At 40.5% G+C, this 17,884-nt stretch overlaps 1 protein-coding gene across 3 annotated transcripts in view; it reads right to left on the minus strand.

Annotated features, from left to right (window-relative positions):
* The window catches only part of KATNAL2 (katanin catalytic subunit A1 like 2), an 89,862-nt gene that overhangs the window by 38,256 nt on the left and 33,722 nt on the right, over nt 1-17,884 (minus strand). The window contains exons 1-2 of one of the 3 annotated variants that reach the window (XM_029228622.1): nt 1,586-1,673; nt 239-278 (exon numbers count right to left, since the gene is read on the minus strand). In XM_029228622.1, the coding sequence (XP_029084455.1) occupies nt 239-278; nt 1,586-1,658 (113 nt within the window). In that variant the 5' untranslated portion in view covers nt 1,659-1,673. Of the gene's footprint in view, nt 1-238; nt 282-1,585; nt 1,674-15,274; nt 15,346-17,884 lie in introns of those variants that run through there. The other 2 variants (XM_029228616.1, XM_029228631.1) reach the window with 2 other exon arrangements.

Here is a 17,884-nt window from a genome sequence, read left to right on the forward strand (position 1 = left end):
AAGACAGAGCATCAGTGGACGCAATTCTTTGTGGTAAAACCAGAGAACCAACAGACGTTGGTCCATGTCCTGAACATCTGTAACATGAGGGGAACCCGTGGCTGGGTCCACCAAGGTCACAGGACCAGTCTGGTATTGCTGGTAGGCAGACATGGAGCTGCACTAGAGAATCCTCTGGAAACAGATCCCACAAACTCCTAGAGTTGAGTTGGTCAAGATGAATTACCATTTACTTTACCTTCTGGTCTTCTCTCCACTTCTTTGTGGTAAATTATTTTCTGCTGTGGCAAAACAAATATTGGGAGGAAAAGGAAAGATTTAATTTTTAAGAGAAAGCGATTTTTCAGGTATGTTTTTCCTTTTACATTGTTCTTAAAATTTGTGCTACATCCATAAACTCTAAGCTATTCTCATCCAGAGAGGAGTGGAATTACCTACCGGCGAAGAGAAAGAAGCCCATGCTTCCCAAGCATTTCCACACAAGGACCCCGAAGACCTCAGATATTAAACATGTTGGAGAACACAGACTCAGTGGCACCTCCAATGTGGGCTAGCTTTATAGTTACCATTTTATTAAGTTTTCATGAACTTGACACCATTTTGCTGTGGTCCCTGGGACACCAGGATGATTGCATGAGCCTGGCAGGGAACACTTACCAGTCTATTCTGCCTGTTTACCTTAAAAAAACAGACATTGTGTCCAATATCCCAGGAGAGTGTGGTTCCAAGCTAGAACTAGCATTCTAGGTATCATGTCAATAACAGTCCTGGTGGCCCAGTGGTTAGGAGTCAGTGCATTTTCTGCCAAAACCCAGATCCAACAACCAGCCAAGGATGTGGAGCTTTGAACCCTGCATTGGAAGGGAGCTCAGATAAAACACCACCCTCTCAGAACACCTCCAGCTCTGAGATTCAGTGCTGGCTATTTTTAATTGATATTCCTCTTGGTTTCCTGGTCCCCACATGAAATGTTAAAGTCTGTGGCTTAACAAGTGCCTTGTAAACAGGACAATGATCTCCCTTGATTTATAATTACTTCCCCCCACTTACAGACTTCTAAGTCAATGTCACTACAAAACACAGGGCCCTAACTTTAGATCTTTCCTCCAGCCAGCCTCCTTGACTGTTAACCTATACTGGGTCTTTGCATTATATTGATCATTATCTGGATTGATGGCTTCCAAAAGCATTTCATTATCTATACATGAGCTATTAGCCTCACCAATACTCATTTTCATGTTATTTTCAAGATGGATAATAGGTCTTCCCAACAAAAAAAAAGTCTTCTGTCACTTATTGTCTTCCAACAGCTCTTTTCATCTCTAAAGAAATGAAAGTAATGCTGATCTTCTAAAAAGTACCTGTGACACACTGGGGTTTTGCTTTCACTGCCCTAAATCATACAGTCCTCAAACAAATGCCAAAGTGACAAAAGGGACGTCAATGTCCAGATGTCATGTTTAAATTGTCTGCACTGGAACTAAGAGAGGCTACACAATCCTTCTGGTCTATTCCTTCAGTGTAGGGTGGGGGACATCATCTATCTGGAAATAAAATGAGGAAGAAACACGAAACGTAAAGATACCTGTGTCTGATGCCTTTTTGACAATTTTGGGGTATTTCTGAAATTTTACAAAATAATAGCTCTCATATTCCATCAAAATAGTTTCAAGATCAACGTTGTCACAAACTTCAAAACGTCGTAACCCCAGTTTAGTTTCTTGCTCCAAAGCATTGGCTGCATCAATATATCTGGCCATTTCATAGAAGAAAGAAAAAATTAACTCTAGGTAAAAAGAATAAAGGCAAACAGGTATCATAAGTCCAAGGAGACTCAATACAAATAGTAAGCTTATATTAAAGAGTATATCAAATGAAAACTAGAATACATGGGGTTTGCCTGTAGAGAAAGAAGCCCCACATAGGTTAAGTATATCCAAATATTGTCTTTCAAAACATTTTGGAAGTACTTAAAAGTCAAATAACTAAATCAACTAAGAAAATGTCTTGTAATTTACTTTTACTCATTTTTAGCCAAAGATGATTATTTGCCCAACTTGATTACTTCTTTATTTACCAGTATTCATTTTAGGTCACATTTGACAATTGGTAAAACCCCAATTCAACCCCAACAGGCAAGATTTGCCATCACTAAGGCAACTCAAAAGAATATGTCATGTGCTCTAAAGGGAATTCCAAAAATATGTTGATCAATATCACCGAGGAAATTTAGTATAAGAAGACGTCATCTACTTGGATGTATTGTATTTCTGATAATTTCTTCATCAGTCACAGATTATACTACCAGGTGCCTCTGCATTCATGTAGTGTCATCTCCATAGGTTTCTCACTCATTTTTAACGTGGTCAGTTGTAAGGCCATCTGACTTAAGTGGTCTTAGTAATGAAGGCAAGCTCCTTGTCTCACAATCCTCTGAAAGTGGAAAAACACGCTGGTTTTAATCTGAGTCCCTAACTTCTTTTAAAACCAAAAATTCTCTCCTGAAAAATGTGCAATATGCACAAATTAGCATACAATTCCAGGAGCTCATCCAAGGACCTCAGACTAAAAATTCTCATTGCAGTTAGAGTTCTTTCTTTTTGATTTCAAATCTGGGAAGGTAGAGGAGAAAACTTTTTTTTATTATGCTTCCTTCCCTGTCCCAGATTCAGATCAGTTAGAAGAGTGGACTTCCTTGAAAGAGGTTGCCGTGGCTATTTCCAATGACCTTGCTAATTTTAAAGAATTTGCAAACATCAATTGACTGTAGTCTGTCAGCTTCTATACTTATTAATGGCTCACCACGCTTCTACCCGATGTCTTAATCACCATTTTACAGAGAGAAAAACTAAATACATTTTTATTAATAATTTTTGTTTAGTATGATGTAATACATGTTCATTTAAGAAAACACTAGAAAATACAGATGAGTCAAAAGAACATTCCACTACTCAGAGATAATGACTGTTAACATTTTCTCTTTCCAAACATTTTTTAAATGATTAAAAACACATATACTTACATATATGCACTTGTTTAAAAAAAAAAAAAAAAGGTGGGAACCTACACTATAGATTGCTTGTATATATAAAGATTGCTTTTATTGTCAGCAATATAAAGATTGCTGACATCACATTACATTCTGAACTCTTCCCAGGATCATAGGGGGTTTTTTTGTTCTTTTGGGGGCGAGTCTTTTTTTTTTTTAACATCTTTATTGGAGTATAACTGCTTTACAATGGTGTGTTAGTTTCTGCTTTATAACAAAGTGAATCAGTTATACATCTACATATATCCCCATACCTCTTTCCTCTTGCGTCTCCCTCCCGATCATAGGGTTTTGACTTAAACAAAAAATATAAGAATACATGATGAGGGGCGGAGTCAAGATGGCGTATTAGGAGGATTTGGAATTCACGTCTCCTCACAACTAGGGCACCTACCAGGCACCGGAGGGGGACCATGGACACCTAAGGGGACGGGAGGTACCCCCAGCGACCGGGTAGGATGTGGGTCGTGGGGGGAGTGCAGGGGGAGGAGAAATGGAGGCGGGACGGGAGTGGCGCCCGAGGGGTGGCTGGGGGAGGGGAAGGGATCCCACGCCCAAAGGGGAAAACTGGGGAACACTGGGAGGGCAGAGGATCCAAAGGGAGCGTGGCCAGGTTTCCCCTGCCCACTTAGGCCCTCAGGAACCTGCTGAGATCCCAGGCCTGATCCTCTGCCCACCTAGGCCCCCTCCAGCCACGCGGGTCCTGAGGGAGTGGAAGGGAGGGAAGGCGGAGCAAAAGTAAAGGCCAGACATCCGGGACCAGCATCCCTGAGGGGTGGCTGGGGGAGGGGAGGAGTTCCTACACCCAGCGGGACCCACCCACAGTTAGGGGTCCAGCGGCGACGGGAGAGACCCTGAGGGAGATGGTGGGGGAGGGGCATGAAGGAACAGAAGGGAACAGGGCCAGCACTTTCCCTGTCCACTTAGGCACCGGGAAGCCTGTTGGGCTCCCGGACGTAATCCTCTGCCCTCGGAGCCTCCCTCCTGCTGTGCAGAGCCCAAGCCCTGCCCCTACACCCCCACACAGGGTCCCACCTCTACACTCGGAGACCCTCTCCAACGCTCTGGGCCTAAACCCCACCCACACACCCTCACCCAGGGCCCTACCTTCAAACTCCGGAACTCCACACTCCAGAGGCCCTCCTTTCTACGTGCTGCCTCTCCCCTTCCGAGCAGGTCCTAAGCAGAGGCCCCGCCCCACGCTTGACCGTTGCCCCGCCTAGGCCCCACCCCCAAGGCCTTTTCTGGCTGCATGGGTCCTGAGCCTAGGCCCCGCCCCATGCTCAAACGTCACCTCCCACCTGCCTAGGTCCCGCCCCACCCTAAACCCCACCCCTGCCTAAATTCCACCCTGCCTAAACTCTGCCCCCATAGCCAAGGCTTTTTATTTTCCTTTTTTCCTTTTTTCCTCTTTTAGATTGGGGTTCTGTTTTACCTTGTTGATTCATTGCTGTTGATTCTTTTATATTTTTATTTTTCCTAATAAATCTTTTATTTTCCTAATTTTCTTTTATTCTTTATACTTTGTTATTGTTCTCTCCTTCTGGCTTGTCTCCCCCACCCTTTTTATTTTCTTTCTTCTGTTGTGGTTTTATTTTACCTTGTTGTACTTGTTTCAATTATAGTTTTATTTTTCCTAATATATATTTTATGTGTCTAATGTTATTTTGTTTTTTATTCTTTGATATTGTACTGCTCCTTTTTTTCTTTCTTACTTTTTTTTTTCCATGCCGCGAAGCTTGCAGGATCTTGGTTCCCAGGCTAGTGGTTGGACCCAAGCTCCTGTGGTGGGAGCTCTGAGTCCAAACTGCTGGACTAACAAAGAACCTCAGACCCCAGGAAATATGAATTGGAGTGAGGCCTCCCAGAGGTCCTCATCTCAGCACCAAGACCCAGCTCTGTCCAACTGAGTGCAAACTCCAGTGCTGGACATCTCAGGCCAAACAACCAGTAAGACAAGAATACAGCACTACCCAACAACAAAAACAAAAAACTGAAATGACAAAAAAGTATGTTACAGACAGGGAGCGAGTTAAAAACCTACAAGACCAAATAAATGAAGACGAAATAGGCAATCTGCCTGAAGAACAATTCAGAGTAATGATAGTATAGATGATCCAAAATCTCAGAAACGGAATGGAGAAAATACAAGAAACATTTAACAAGGATCTAGAAGAACTAAACAGCAAACAAACAGTGAGGAACAACACAATTACTGAAAGTAAAAATATTCTAGGGCTTCCCTGGTGGCACAGTGGTTAAGAATCCGCCTGCCAATGCAGGGGACATGGGTTCGGGCCCTGGTCCGGGAAGATCCCACATGCTGCAGAGCAACTGAGCCCGTGCGCAACAACTACTGAGCCTGCGTTCTACAGCCCGCGAGCCACAACTACTGAGCCTGTGCCACAACTACTGAGCCTGCATGCTACAACTACTGAGCCTGCACTCTAGAGCCCATGCTACGCCACAAGAGAAGCCACCGCAATAAGATGCCCACACACTGCAACGAAGAGTAGCCCAGGCTCTCCGCAACTAGAGAAAGCCCATGCACAGCAAGGAAGATCCAATGCAGCCAAAAATAAATAAATAAACAAATTAAAAATAAATACTCTGGAAGGAATCAACAGCAGAATAACTGGGGCAGAAGAATGGATAAGTGAGCTGGAAGATAAAATGGTGGAAATAACTGCCAGGGAGCAGAATAAAGAAAAAAGAATGAAAAGAATTGAGGACAGTCTCAGAGACCTCTGGGACAACATCAAACGCACCAACATTCGAATTATAGGGGTCCCAGAAGAAGAGAAAAAGAAAGGGTCTGAGAAAATATTTTAAGAGATTATAGTCGAAAACTTTCCTAACAAGGGAAAGGAAATAGTCAATCAAGTCCAGGGAGCACAGAGAGTCCCATACAGGATAAACCCAAAGAGAAACACACCGAGACACATATTAACCAAACTATCAAAAATTAAATACAAAGAAAAAACACTCAAAGCAGCAAGGGAAAAGCAACAAAAAACATACAAGGAAATCTCCAGAAGGTTAACAGATGATGTTTCAGCAAGCCAGAAGGGAGTGGCAGGACATATTTAAAGTGATGAAAGGGAAAAACCTACAACCAAGATTACTCTACCCAGCAAGGATCTAATTCAGATTTGATGGAGAAATTAAAACCTTTACAGACAAGCAAAAGTTAAGAGAATTCAGCACAACCAAACCAGCTTTACAACAAATGCTAAAGGAACTTCTCTAGGCAGGAAACACAAGAGAAGGAAAAGACCTACAAAAACAAACCCAAAACAATTAAGAAAACGGTAATTAGGAACATTTATATCAATAATTACCTTAAATGTAAATGGATTAAATGCTCCAACCAAAAGACATAGACTGGCTAAACGGATACAAAAACAAGGCCTGTATATATGCTGTCTACAAGAGACCCACTTCAGACCTAGGGACACATACAGTCTGAAAGTGAGGGGATGGAAAAAGATATTCCGTGCAAACAGAAATCAAAAGAAAGCTGGAGGAGCAATTCTCGTATCAGACAAAATAGACTTTAAAATAAAGACTATTACAAGAGGCAAAGACGGACACTACATAATGGTCAAGGGATCAATCCAAGAAGAAGATATAAAAATTGTAAATATTTATGCACCCAACGTAGGAGTACCTCAATACATAAGGCAAATGCTAACAGCCATAAAAGAGGAAATGGACAGTAACACAATAATAGTAGGGGACTTTAACACCCCATTTTCACCAATGGACAGATCATCCAAAATGAAAATAAATAAGGAAACACAAGCTTTGCATGACACATTAAACAAGATGGACTTAATTGATATTTATAGGACATTCCATCCAAAAACAACAGAATACACATTTTTCTCAAGTGCTCATGGAACATTCTCCAGGATAGACCACATCTTGGGTCACAAATCAAGCCTTCATAAATTTAAGAAAATTGAAATCATATTAAGTATTTATTCTGACCACAACGCTATGAGACTAGTTATCAATTATAGGAAAAAAACTGTAAAAAATACCAACACAAGAGGCTAAACAACATGCTACTAAATAACCAAGAGATCATTGAAGAAATCAAAGAGGAAATCAAAACAAACCCAGAAACAAATGGCAATGAAAACACGACAACCCAAAACCTATGGGATGCAGCAAAAGCAGTTCTAACAGGGAAGTTTATAGCAATACAATCCTACCTCAAAAAACAAGAAAAACCTCAAATAAACAACCTAACCTTACACCTAAAGCAATTAGAGAAAGAAAAACAAAAAAAACCCAAAGTTAGCAGAAGGAAAGAAATCATAAAGATCAGAACTAAATGAAAAAGAAATGAAAGAAACAATAGCAAAGATCAATAAAACTAAAAGCTGGTTCTTTGAGAAGATAAACAAAATTGATACACCATTAGCCAGAATCGTCAAGAAAAAAGGGAGAAGACTCAAATCAATAGAATTAGAAATGAAAAAGGAGAAGTAACAACTGACACTGCAGAAATACAAAGGATCAGGAGAGATTACTATAAGCAACTATATGCCAATAAAATGGACAACCTGGAAGAAATGGACAAATTCTTAGAAAAGCACAACCTCCCGAGACTGAACCAGGAAGAAATAGAAAATATAAACAGAGCAATCACACGCACTGAAATTGAAACTGTGATTAAAAATCTTCGAACAAACAAAAGCCGAGGACCAGATGGCTTCACAGGCAAATTCTGTCAAACATTTAGAGAAGAGCTAACACCTATCCTTCTCAAACTCTTCAAAAATATAGCAGAGGGAGGAACACTCCCAAACTCATTCTACGAGGCCACCATCACCCTGATACCAAAACCAGACAAAGATGTCACAAAGAAAGAAAACTACAGGCCAATATCTCTGATGAACATAGATGCAAAAATCCTCAACAAAGTACTAGCAAACAGAATCCAACAGCACATTAAAAGGATCATACACCATGATCAAGTGGGGTTTATCCCAGGAATGCAAGGATTCTTCAATATATGCAAATCAGTCAATGTGATACACCATATTAACAAACTGAAGGATAAAAACCATATGATAATCTCCATAGATGCAGAAAAAGCTTTTGACAAAATTCAACACCCATTTATGATAAAAAGTCTCCAGAAAGTAGGCATAGAGGGAAGTTACCTCAGCATAATAAAGGCCATACATGACAAACCCACAGCCAACATCATTCTCAATGATGAAAAACTGAAACCGTTTCCTCTAAAATCTGGAAAAAGACAAGGTTACCCACTCACACCACTATTATTCAACATAGTTTTGGAAGTTCTAGCCACAGCAATCAGAGAAGAAAAAGAAATAAAAGGAATCCAAATTGGAAAACAAGAAGTAAAACTGTCACTGTTTGCAGATGACATGATACTATACATAGAGTATCCTAAAGATGCTATCAGAAAACTACTAGAGCTAATCAATAAATTTGGTAAAGTAGCAGGATACAAAATGCACAGAAATCTCTTGCATTCCTATACATTAAAGATGAAAAATCTGAAAGAGACATTAAGGAAACACTCCCATTTACCATTGCAACAAAAAGAATTAAATACCTAGGAATAAACCTACCTAAGGAGACAAAAGACCTCTATGCAGAACTATAAGACACTGATGAAAGAAGTTAAAGATGATGCAAACAGATGGAGAGATATACCATGTTCTTGGATTGGAAGAATCAACATTGTGAAAATGACTGTACTACCCAAAACAATCTACAGATTCAGTGCAATCCCTATCAAACTACCACTGGCATTTTTCACAGAACTAGAACAAAAAATTTCACAATTTGTATGGAAACACAAAAGATCCTGAATAGCCAAAGCAATCTTGAGAAAGAAAAACGGACAGGAGGAATCAGGCTCCCTGACTTCAAACTATACTACAAAGCTACAGTAATCAAGACAGTATGGTACTGGCACAAAAACAGAAAGATAGATCAATGGAACAGGATAGAAAGCCCAGAGATAAACCCAGGCACATATGGTCACCTTATCTTTGATAAAGGAGGCAAGAATATACAATGGAGAAAAGACAGCCTCTTCAATAAGTGGTGCTGGGAAAACTGGACAGCTACATGTAAAAGAATGAAATTAGAGCACTCCCTAACACCATACACAAAAATAAACTCAAAATGGATTAAAGACCTAAATGTATGGCCAGACATTATAAAATTCTTAGAGCAAAACATAGGAGGAACACTCTATGACATAAATCACTGCAAGATTCTTTTTGACCCACCTCCTAGAGAAATGGAAATAAAACAAAAATAAACAAATGGGACCTAATGAAACTTAAAAGCTTTTGCACAGCAAAGGAAACTATAAACAAGATGAAAAGACAGCCCTCAGAATGGGAGAAAATATTTGCAAATGAAGCAACTGACAGAGGATTACTCTCCAAAATATACAAGCAGTTCATGCAGCTCAATATCAAAAAAACAAACAACCCAATCCAAAAATGGGCAGAAGACCTAAACAGACATTTCTCCAAAGAAGAGACACAGATTGCCAACAAACACATGAAAGGATGCTCAACATCACTACTAATCATTAGAGAAATGCAAATCAAAACTACAATGAGGTATCACCTCACACCGGTCAGAATGGCCATCATCAAAAAATCTACAAACAATAAATTCTGGAGAGGGTGTGGACAAAAGGGAACCCTCTTGCACTGTTGATGGGAATGTAAATTGATACATCCACTATGGAGAACACTATGGAGGTTCCTTAAAAAACTAAAAATAGAAGTACTATATGACCCAGCAATCCCACTACTGGGCATATACCCTGAGAAAACCATAGTTCAAAAAGAGTCATGTACCACAACATGCATTGCAGCACTATTTACAATAGCCAGAACATGGAAGCAAGCGAAGTGTCCACTGACAGATGAATGGATAAAGAAGATGTGACACATATATACAGTGGAATATTACTCAGCCATAAAAAGGAACGAAATTGAGTTATTTGTAGTGAGGTAGATGGACCTAGAGTCTGTCATACAGAGTGAAGTAAGTTGGAAAGAGAAAAACAAATACTGTATGGTAACACAGATATATGGAATCTAAAAAAAAAAGGTTCTGATGAACCTATTGGCAGGACAGGAATAAAGACACAGACGTAGAGAATGGACTTGAGGACACGGGGAGGGGGAAGGGTAAGCTGGGACGAAGTGAAAGAGTAACACTGACATATATACATTACTACATGTAAAATAGATAGCTAGTGGGAAACAGCTGCATAGCACAGGGAGATCAGCTCAGTGCTTTGTGACCACCTAGAGGGGTGGGATAAGGAGGGTGGGAGGAAGACTCGAGAGGGAGGGGATATGGGGATATACCTATGCATTTGGCTGATTCACTTTGTTATACAGCAGAAACTAACACAACATTGTAAAGCAATTATACTCCAGTAAAGATGTTTAAAAAAAAAGAATAGATGATGGCAGGCCCCATATTTCCTAAATTAACTGATCAGGGGAACAGAAGTGCTTCTGTGTTCCTCTTCCACTGTTTGGGCTTGAATGAGGTCTGAACTTAATAGGGTTGGCAGGTGGAACCACTGAAAATTCTTAACCAACAGAGTGACAGGACGAGACTTCAAAAAGAGGCATGAGCAGTAAAGAGAAAGACAGAGTAGGAGAGACAGGGAGGCTGTTAAGAGGGACTTAGGCCAGAGGAGATGCATATGCAGACCTAGAAGAACCTGTAGCCATGACCCTCCACTGTCTGATCTCACTAACTCTCCCTCATGCATTTGAACTCTGCTCTTTCTGTTTCCTTAGTGGTTCCACTTACGCCCTGCCCCTTCTTTCTCTGTGCCCCTGTCTAGAATGTCCTTGTCCATCCCATCTGTCTATCCATATTCTACACATTTTTCAAGACCAGCTCTGATCGCCTTCCCTACAAAGCTTTCTCTGATTGTTTATTCCAATCCACAATAATCTGTCCTCTTTGTGAATTCTCAGTTTTTCATTAAAGGAAGGTCTACTTTTCTGACACTGATATGTCCTTAAAAATACCTATAGTTTACTTTTCATCTTGATAATCCACTGGTGAGTCCCTTTCCCAGCAGGTCTCAGGAAAATGATCAACTCTAGTATAATTTTCATCGTTTCTAGATTCAAGAGGCCATCTTGTGGCAAAAAGGGTAAATGCATGCTTTGTAAATAGGAAACACTTGAGGCCATAATAGCACCTGGAGGAGAAGGGAAATCTATCTGACTTTTGTCTTTTTGTTTTTACAGTTCTCCTTTCTGATACAGTTTCTGAAATACAGAATACATTACAATAAAAATCAAGAATTATCTGTGTAAACGACTGAGTCGCTTTCTAATTATTCTACCCATCTACCTGCTAGTAAGTTATTTAATGGCTGTTCAAATAACATTTGCCAAACATCTATTAATACAATGCTCACAAGGTTGGGGTCTTGTAAGGTGAGTTCAGGTTTTAAAAGGGTCAATTAATCTATGAAGGCAGCATTTCTCAGTGTTCCATTGAAAACTAGTCCCTAAAGTTGGCCTGAGGAAAAAAAGGGTTCCTTGGCCAAATTGGTTTGCAAAGCCCTGAATACTGTGACTTTAGCACAGATATTCCCATTGCACATTAATAAGTCAGAGGATCTGAGAAGTCCTGAAATAAGAGAACCTGTTTAACCCGGTTTAACCCAATGTTTGCCAAGCTTACTTGACCATAAAGCTCTTTTAAAGTTACATCAGTTGGGCTTCCCTGGTGGTGCAGTGGTTAAGAATCCGCCTGCCAATGCAGGGACACGGGTTTGAGCCCTGGTCCGGGAAGATCCCACATGCCGTGGAGCAACTAAGCCTGTGCACCACAACTACTGAACCTGCGCTTTAGAGCCCGTGAGACACAACTAATGAGCCCATGAGACACAACTACTGAGCCCGTGTGCCACAACTACTGAAGCCCGCGCGCCTAGAGCCCGTGCTCTGCAACAAGAGAAGCCACCGCAATGAGAAGCCCACGTACCACAACGAAGAGTAGCCTCCACTCACTGCAACTAGAGAAAGTCCGTGCTCAGCAACAAAGACCCAACGCAGCCAAAAATAAATAAAATAAATAAATTTATAAAAAAATAAAGTTACATCAATTAACATTCTGCAGAACGATTGTTTCAGTGTTCCACGCACTTAGAAAACACTGCCTTGAGGTAATTTAGCTCAGGGTTTTTTGAATGGAGCTGAGATTTTATCAGGTAACGTAAAATGTGCCAAACCCACATTCCCACTGCTTCAAGTCCTTTGCTGAACCAGGTTGGATATTAAAAGAATAAAATCCAATTCCTACCTCCTCCATAGTAAAAATAGCAAGGACTCATATACGCTTACTTTGTGCCGGGCACTATTCTAAGCATGTCACATATTTAATCCTCATAACATCTGCCTGACACAAATACTATCTTCCATTACTCCATTTTACAAGCAAGGTAACTGCGGAACAAAGAGGATAAGTAACTTGCCCGAGGTCGCTGGTTAGCAAAGAGTAGAGTGGGCATTTGAACCAAGGCAGGTTGGCTCCTGAGTCTGTGTTCTTACCCAGGAAGCCCCCCTACCACGCCAACCCGCCAGCCCTTGTCTTAGAGCAAACACTCAGCTCCATGCTGCCCTTGGAATTGCTTTCCATGGATGGATGGTGAACAGTGAGGAGCAACTTCAGGAACACTCTCATATTCCAGATGGGGAAAAAAAGGCACAGACAGGACCAAAGTCAGCCTTTCTCTACTCGGGCTCTCTTCCACCCCCTTGCTGTGTGTGGACACAGAGATTTAGCAGTTGACTATCACCTGATTGGCCTGCCTGCCAACCATGGGGGGGTGGAGAGGGACTCATTTCTCTGGTCTGGGACTGGTGGTGATGTGGAAAGAATGAGCCATTTTCTCAATAAAATTTAAATCCCCAACACCAAAAAGAGAACTGTCTGATAAAACTGTTTCAAAGTAAGTGGACTGAAAAACGTTTTTGTGTTAAAGATGATACAATTCGTCATATTTACCCTGAGAAAAGGGCCATTTCCAAAATTGTGATGTTAAGGTATTATGAAAAAGGCCACATTTTGTAATTGAAGATCTTACGTGGTCAGTCCAGGGGAGAAAATAAATCAGATTACTCAATAACAAAGTTTGTTCAGAAGTGCAGTGTTATAATTGGTCCCCAAAATGCAGTGCCTCTGAAATTTTGGCAAAAAAATTCAAATCCTTCAATGACTTAGATAATAAAAGAATGCTTAAGTACAGTTGCAGTGATTTCATTTTCTGACTTTAAAAAGCCATCACTTTTTTAAAAACTCATAAAATATGCCCCACATACATTCTGATTTTCCTGAGGTGACCCTCAAACAAAACTAAATCTTCCACACTGGAGCAGAGGAATTGGACCCTGAAGACTCTTGGGGTGAGACAGGCCTCAAAAGTGCCCCCACCTAGGGCCAGGAGACTTCTGGTAAGTTCCTAGACTCCTCTGAGCCTCGATTTCTTCAAATGGGGACCCTAATACTACTTCCCTTAAAATTTAACAGAAAAAATTCCTCAATGTCCCTAGAACGGTCATTCCCCTCAAGAAGGCACTAGATTCATTTAAAACAGCTGTTGCTGGCACAGCTCAAGAAACAAGGATCAACTCCTCACTCTCGTCCCAGCTGCCTCCTACCCTCCCGCCCTCATCAGCTTTCCTTCCTACCTCAGCACTAGGGTTGCTAGATTCTCAAATGTGGCTTTTAGTTACGGTAGCTCTTCTAGTGCACTGATAGCTACTATGTTTATCAGAGGAAAAGATGCTCTTTCAGACTTTTGGGAAAATACAGCATCTGGTTGGTTCCTCCTGCTCTAAGGCAGGGTTTCTCCATCTTGGCGTGATTGACATTTGGGGCTGTCCTGCGCATATGAAGGATGTTTAGCAGCATCCTGGTCTCCTCCCACTAGATGCCAGTGTGCTGCCCGAGAGGTCTCCAGACATTGCCACATGTCCTCTGAGGGGTTCTCCAGGTTGAGAACCACTGCTCTGACTTGAAAGTTTTGAGCCCGAACCCTGAAACCTGAATATTTTCTTCCTGGCTGAAAACTGAAACGAAAGGAAACTCTAAAGAGTAGCCTTCGGATACTTGGTGGTCTCTCTCGCTCTCGCAACTCCCAGCATATCAGCAGCCTTCATGTAACTGCTCGCACATGAGGTAGATGGCCAAACTCAAATGATTCCAAATTTCCTCCCCCTGCCAGCTATAGAATGGGCATCGCACAGGAAAGAGATCTGAGCACAGGTCGTCCAGGGAAATGCAATACTTTTATTCCGAGAGAAGGAAAACTGGGGAGAAAGAATGTTATCTTTATGTACATTAGCCAGCAAGCAGTGGGACCCCGGAAACCTTCTTTGAATGGCCTACACTATCTTCAAACCTGAATGGGAAAGGGAAAGTATCCCATGAACTGGGTAGCTTTGTTAATGAAGTTTTCAAATGCATAATGTGAAAAATATCTAGGTAAATGAGACAATAAAAGTATGTGTCTTGGGGCTTCCTTGGTGGTGTAGTGGTTGAGAGTCCGCCTGCCGATGCAGGAGACATGGGTTTGTGCCCCGGTCCGGGAAGATCCCACATGCCGTGGAGCGGCTGGGCCCGTGAGCCATGGCCGCTGAGCCTGTGCGTCGGGAGCCTGTGCTCCGCGACGGGAAAGGCCACAACAGTGAGAGGCCCGCGTACAGCAAAAAAAAAAAAAAAAAAAAAAAAGTATGTGTCTAGGTTGCTGTGGGTGGGCAGGGATAGGTAGCGCACAAGAGATTTTAGGGCAGGGAAGCTATTCTGTATGATACTACAATGGTGGATATGTGACTTTATGCCTTTGTCAAAACTCGTAGAACTGTACAACACAAGAGCGAACCCTGATGTAAACTATGGACTTTAGCTAATAATAATATATCGATATTGACTCATCAATTACAACAAATGTACCACACCAGTGTAAGATGTTAGTAACAGGGGAGACGGGGCAGGGCGGGGTATTGCTGGTGTATGGGAGCTGCCTGCACTTTCTGTTTTATTTTTCTGGAAATAGAAAACTGCTCTAAAAAATAAAGTTATTAACTGTTTTTAAAAGTGAGTATTTGGAAAAGCAGAGGTCAGAGAAAGAAAGGAATCATCTCTGTAAATATTTGTAATGTAACATACCCTTCTTGTGTTAGATAATGCAAAATCAAAATAAGAAGATTTTTTCGTCGTGCTTCTGTCCTCATCTCGCACTGTGAACAAAAAAGAAAATGTAGGTGAGACGACAATGAAATATAACACTCCTTTTATAGCAATAAACCCTTGATGGTAAATGTAACCTGTCAAAAGCAAGAAGCATAACTTAAAGGCTGGAAGGCAGTTTGACATCTCTAAGGATATATAAAGTTGTTTTCCATTGTTATTTTCTTCTCAGAGCTGCCTTCTCAATTGTAAACTGAAGGTACAGTGATTTTGATTGGGATTGCACTTGACTAGTTAACTTCTTACTGCCAAGCTAACTGGCATTTTGTTGCTTATCACCGCAAAGAAACAAATATATGCACGTTTATTTGGACCAGGTGAAGGAAAGTGATGATAAACTCATGAGCCAGAAATCAAGATGTACCATCACAGGTACTGACCTGCTACTGCATCTTAAATTCACTCGGAGTCCCACCCAGACCCTGCACAAACGTGGAGATGAATTCCAATAATCCATTCAGGGGGACCCGGCAGCTGAGCACTTAGAATATCCACTGAGGAGCAGAGGCCATAAAGGGGACATTCCTGCATAACAATGTGCTTATTCAAGCTGGATGAATTTGCACTTTTATTCACAGTATTAATGTTCTACATTACGTTACCTGGTATCTCAAATTCCCCTGAAATGTATTCAGAAAATATTTACTTTCACTAATACTTCCCTTACTTGAAAATAACTTACATTTATCTAAGGAGAACACAGGTAAGAACTGGATGAAAGCAAAAAAGGCCCTTGAGTGGCCCAAATTATGTCATAAAATCTAGGCACAAACACATTGATGACATAAAAATTTTTCAGGCATTCATCTAAACTTTCTAAAAATTAATGTAATAAAATTAAAAGTGCATAGTTACTTAAAAATCAAATAGTACTATATTTTCTTTCATTTTAAGTTGCTTTTTCATTGTGATAAAATATACATAACATAAAATTTACCATTTTAACCATTTTTAAGTGTACAGTTTTGTGGCGTTAAGTATATTCAAATTGCACAACTATCACTACCATCCATCTTCAGGACTTTTTATCTTCCCCAACTAAAACTCTATATTCTTTAGACAATAACTCCATCCCCCTAACCCCTGCCATCACCATTCTACTTCCTGTCTCAGTGAATTTGCCTATTCCAGGTTCCTCGTATAGGGGGAACTCATTTGTCCTTTTGTCACTGGCTTATTTCACTTACAATAATGTCATCAAGGTTCATCCATGCTGTAGCATGTGTGTGGCTCAGTAATATAGTACTATACATTTGTAAGGAAAAACAGTAATCTCTGTCCCACTCCACTACCCCCTCCCCCCACTCCTGAGAGGCAACAACCTTAATTACTTTAGCTGTTTCTTCTGATATTTGCCTCCATGTTTTTAAACATATCACTGTTTTATAATATATGAATATTAGACATTAAACTATTCACTTCTTGTTAAGGTAGATGAGCAGTAAGCTGCCTTACAGACTTCTCACCCTCTCCTCCCCTTACAGGTATAGCAGTATGCAGTGATTACATTATTATGACTGTGTAAATAATGTTGCTGAGTCAAAAAGTACCGTGGTTACTTTACCATTTCTGGACAACATTATTTTCCTTGGAATGAAGAATTGCCTCATGTTAAAAATTTGTTTACTTTTCTATATACCTATTGCTAATTTTCAAATCCCAACATACCTCTAAAGGCCCCTCACATCACTTTCCACACATCAAATACATCAGACAATGTGTTAGTTACACTCCCCCCAGCCATGGCTTCCCTGAAGCCTCCACCCTCCCTCTCCAATCTAGGCTGCTGACTGTTAGGCCTGCTATGGGTGCTCATCCAGGGATTTCCCTTTGACACTTTCTTGCAGTGGATCCCCTAGAAATGGAGTCTTCTCCTTTACTGGTCACTGGTTTGGTTTAGTAAAGCACACATCCGCTAAAGTAAAGGTACACGGAGATAAATGTGGTTGAGAATTTGCATGCCTGAAAGTGTTTTTATTCTATTTAAAAATTTGATAGTTTGAAAGGGCATAACATTCTTATTCCTTTGCAGGTAAAGGATCTTTTATTCCCAGGAAGCTTTTAGAATCTTATTTTTAACTCTGGTGTTCTGAAATTATACAACTTCGTTGGTGCCAGCCTTTTTCCATTCACTGTGTTGGCCGTTGTCAAGCTGGACATTCTCATGCTTCCAATCTAAAAGAAAATGTCTTCTATTATTTCTGTGATAAATTACTCCCCTATGTTTTCTCCAGTTTATTTTTAAGAACCTCTATTAATTGAACGGGATATAACCTGAATTGATCTTTTAAGATTTTTTTCTCCTATAGTGTCCCTTTTCTTTGTCTCTTTTTTCTATTTTCTGGGCAACCTCCTTGGCCTTGTCTTTGAACCACTCTACAGAATTTATTTAGACGATAATATTTTTAACTTCCAAGAGCTTGTTCTTATTCTCTGATTCCTTTTTCACAACATCTTGTTCTTTTTTTTTTAAGACATATACCATTTTCCCCATATTTATTTATTTGTTTGTTTGTTTGTTTGTTTTTG

This window comes from Monodon monoceros, unplaced genomic scaffold, assembly GCF_005190385.1.
Source record: "Monodon monoceros isolate NGI ecotype Baffin Bay Population unplaced genomic scaffold, NGI_Narwhal_1 Super_Scaffold_1, whole genome shotgun sequence".
NCBI lineage: Eukaryota > Metazoa > Chordata > Mammalia > Artiodactyla > Monodontidae > Monodon > Monodon monoceros.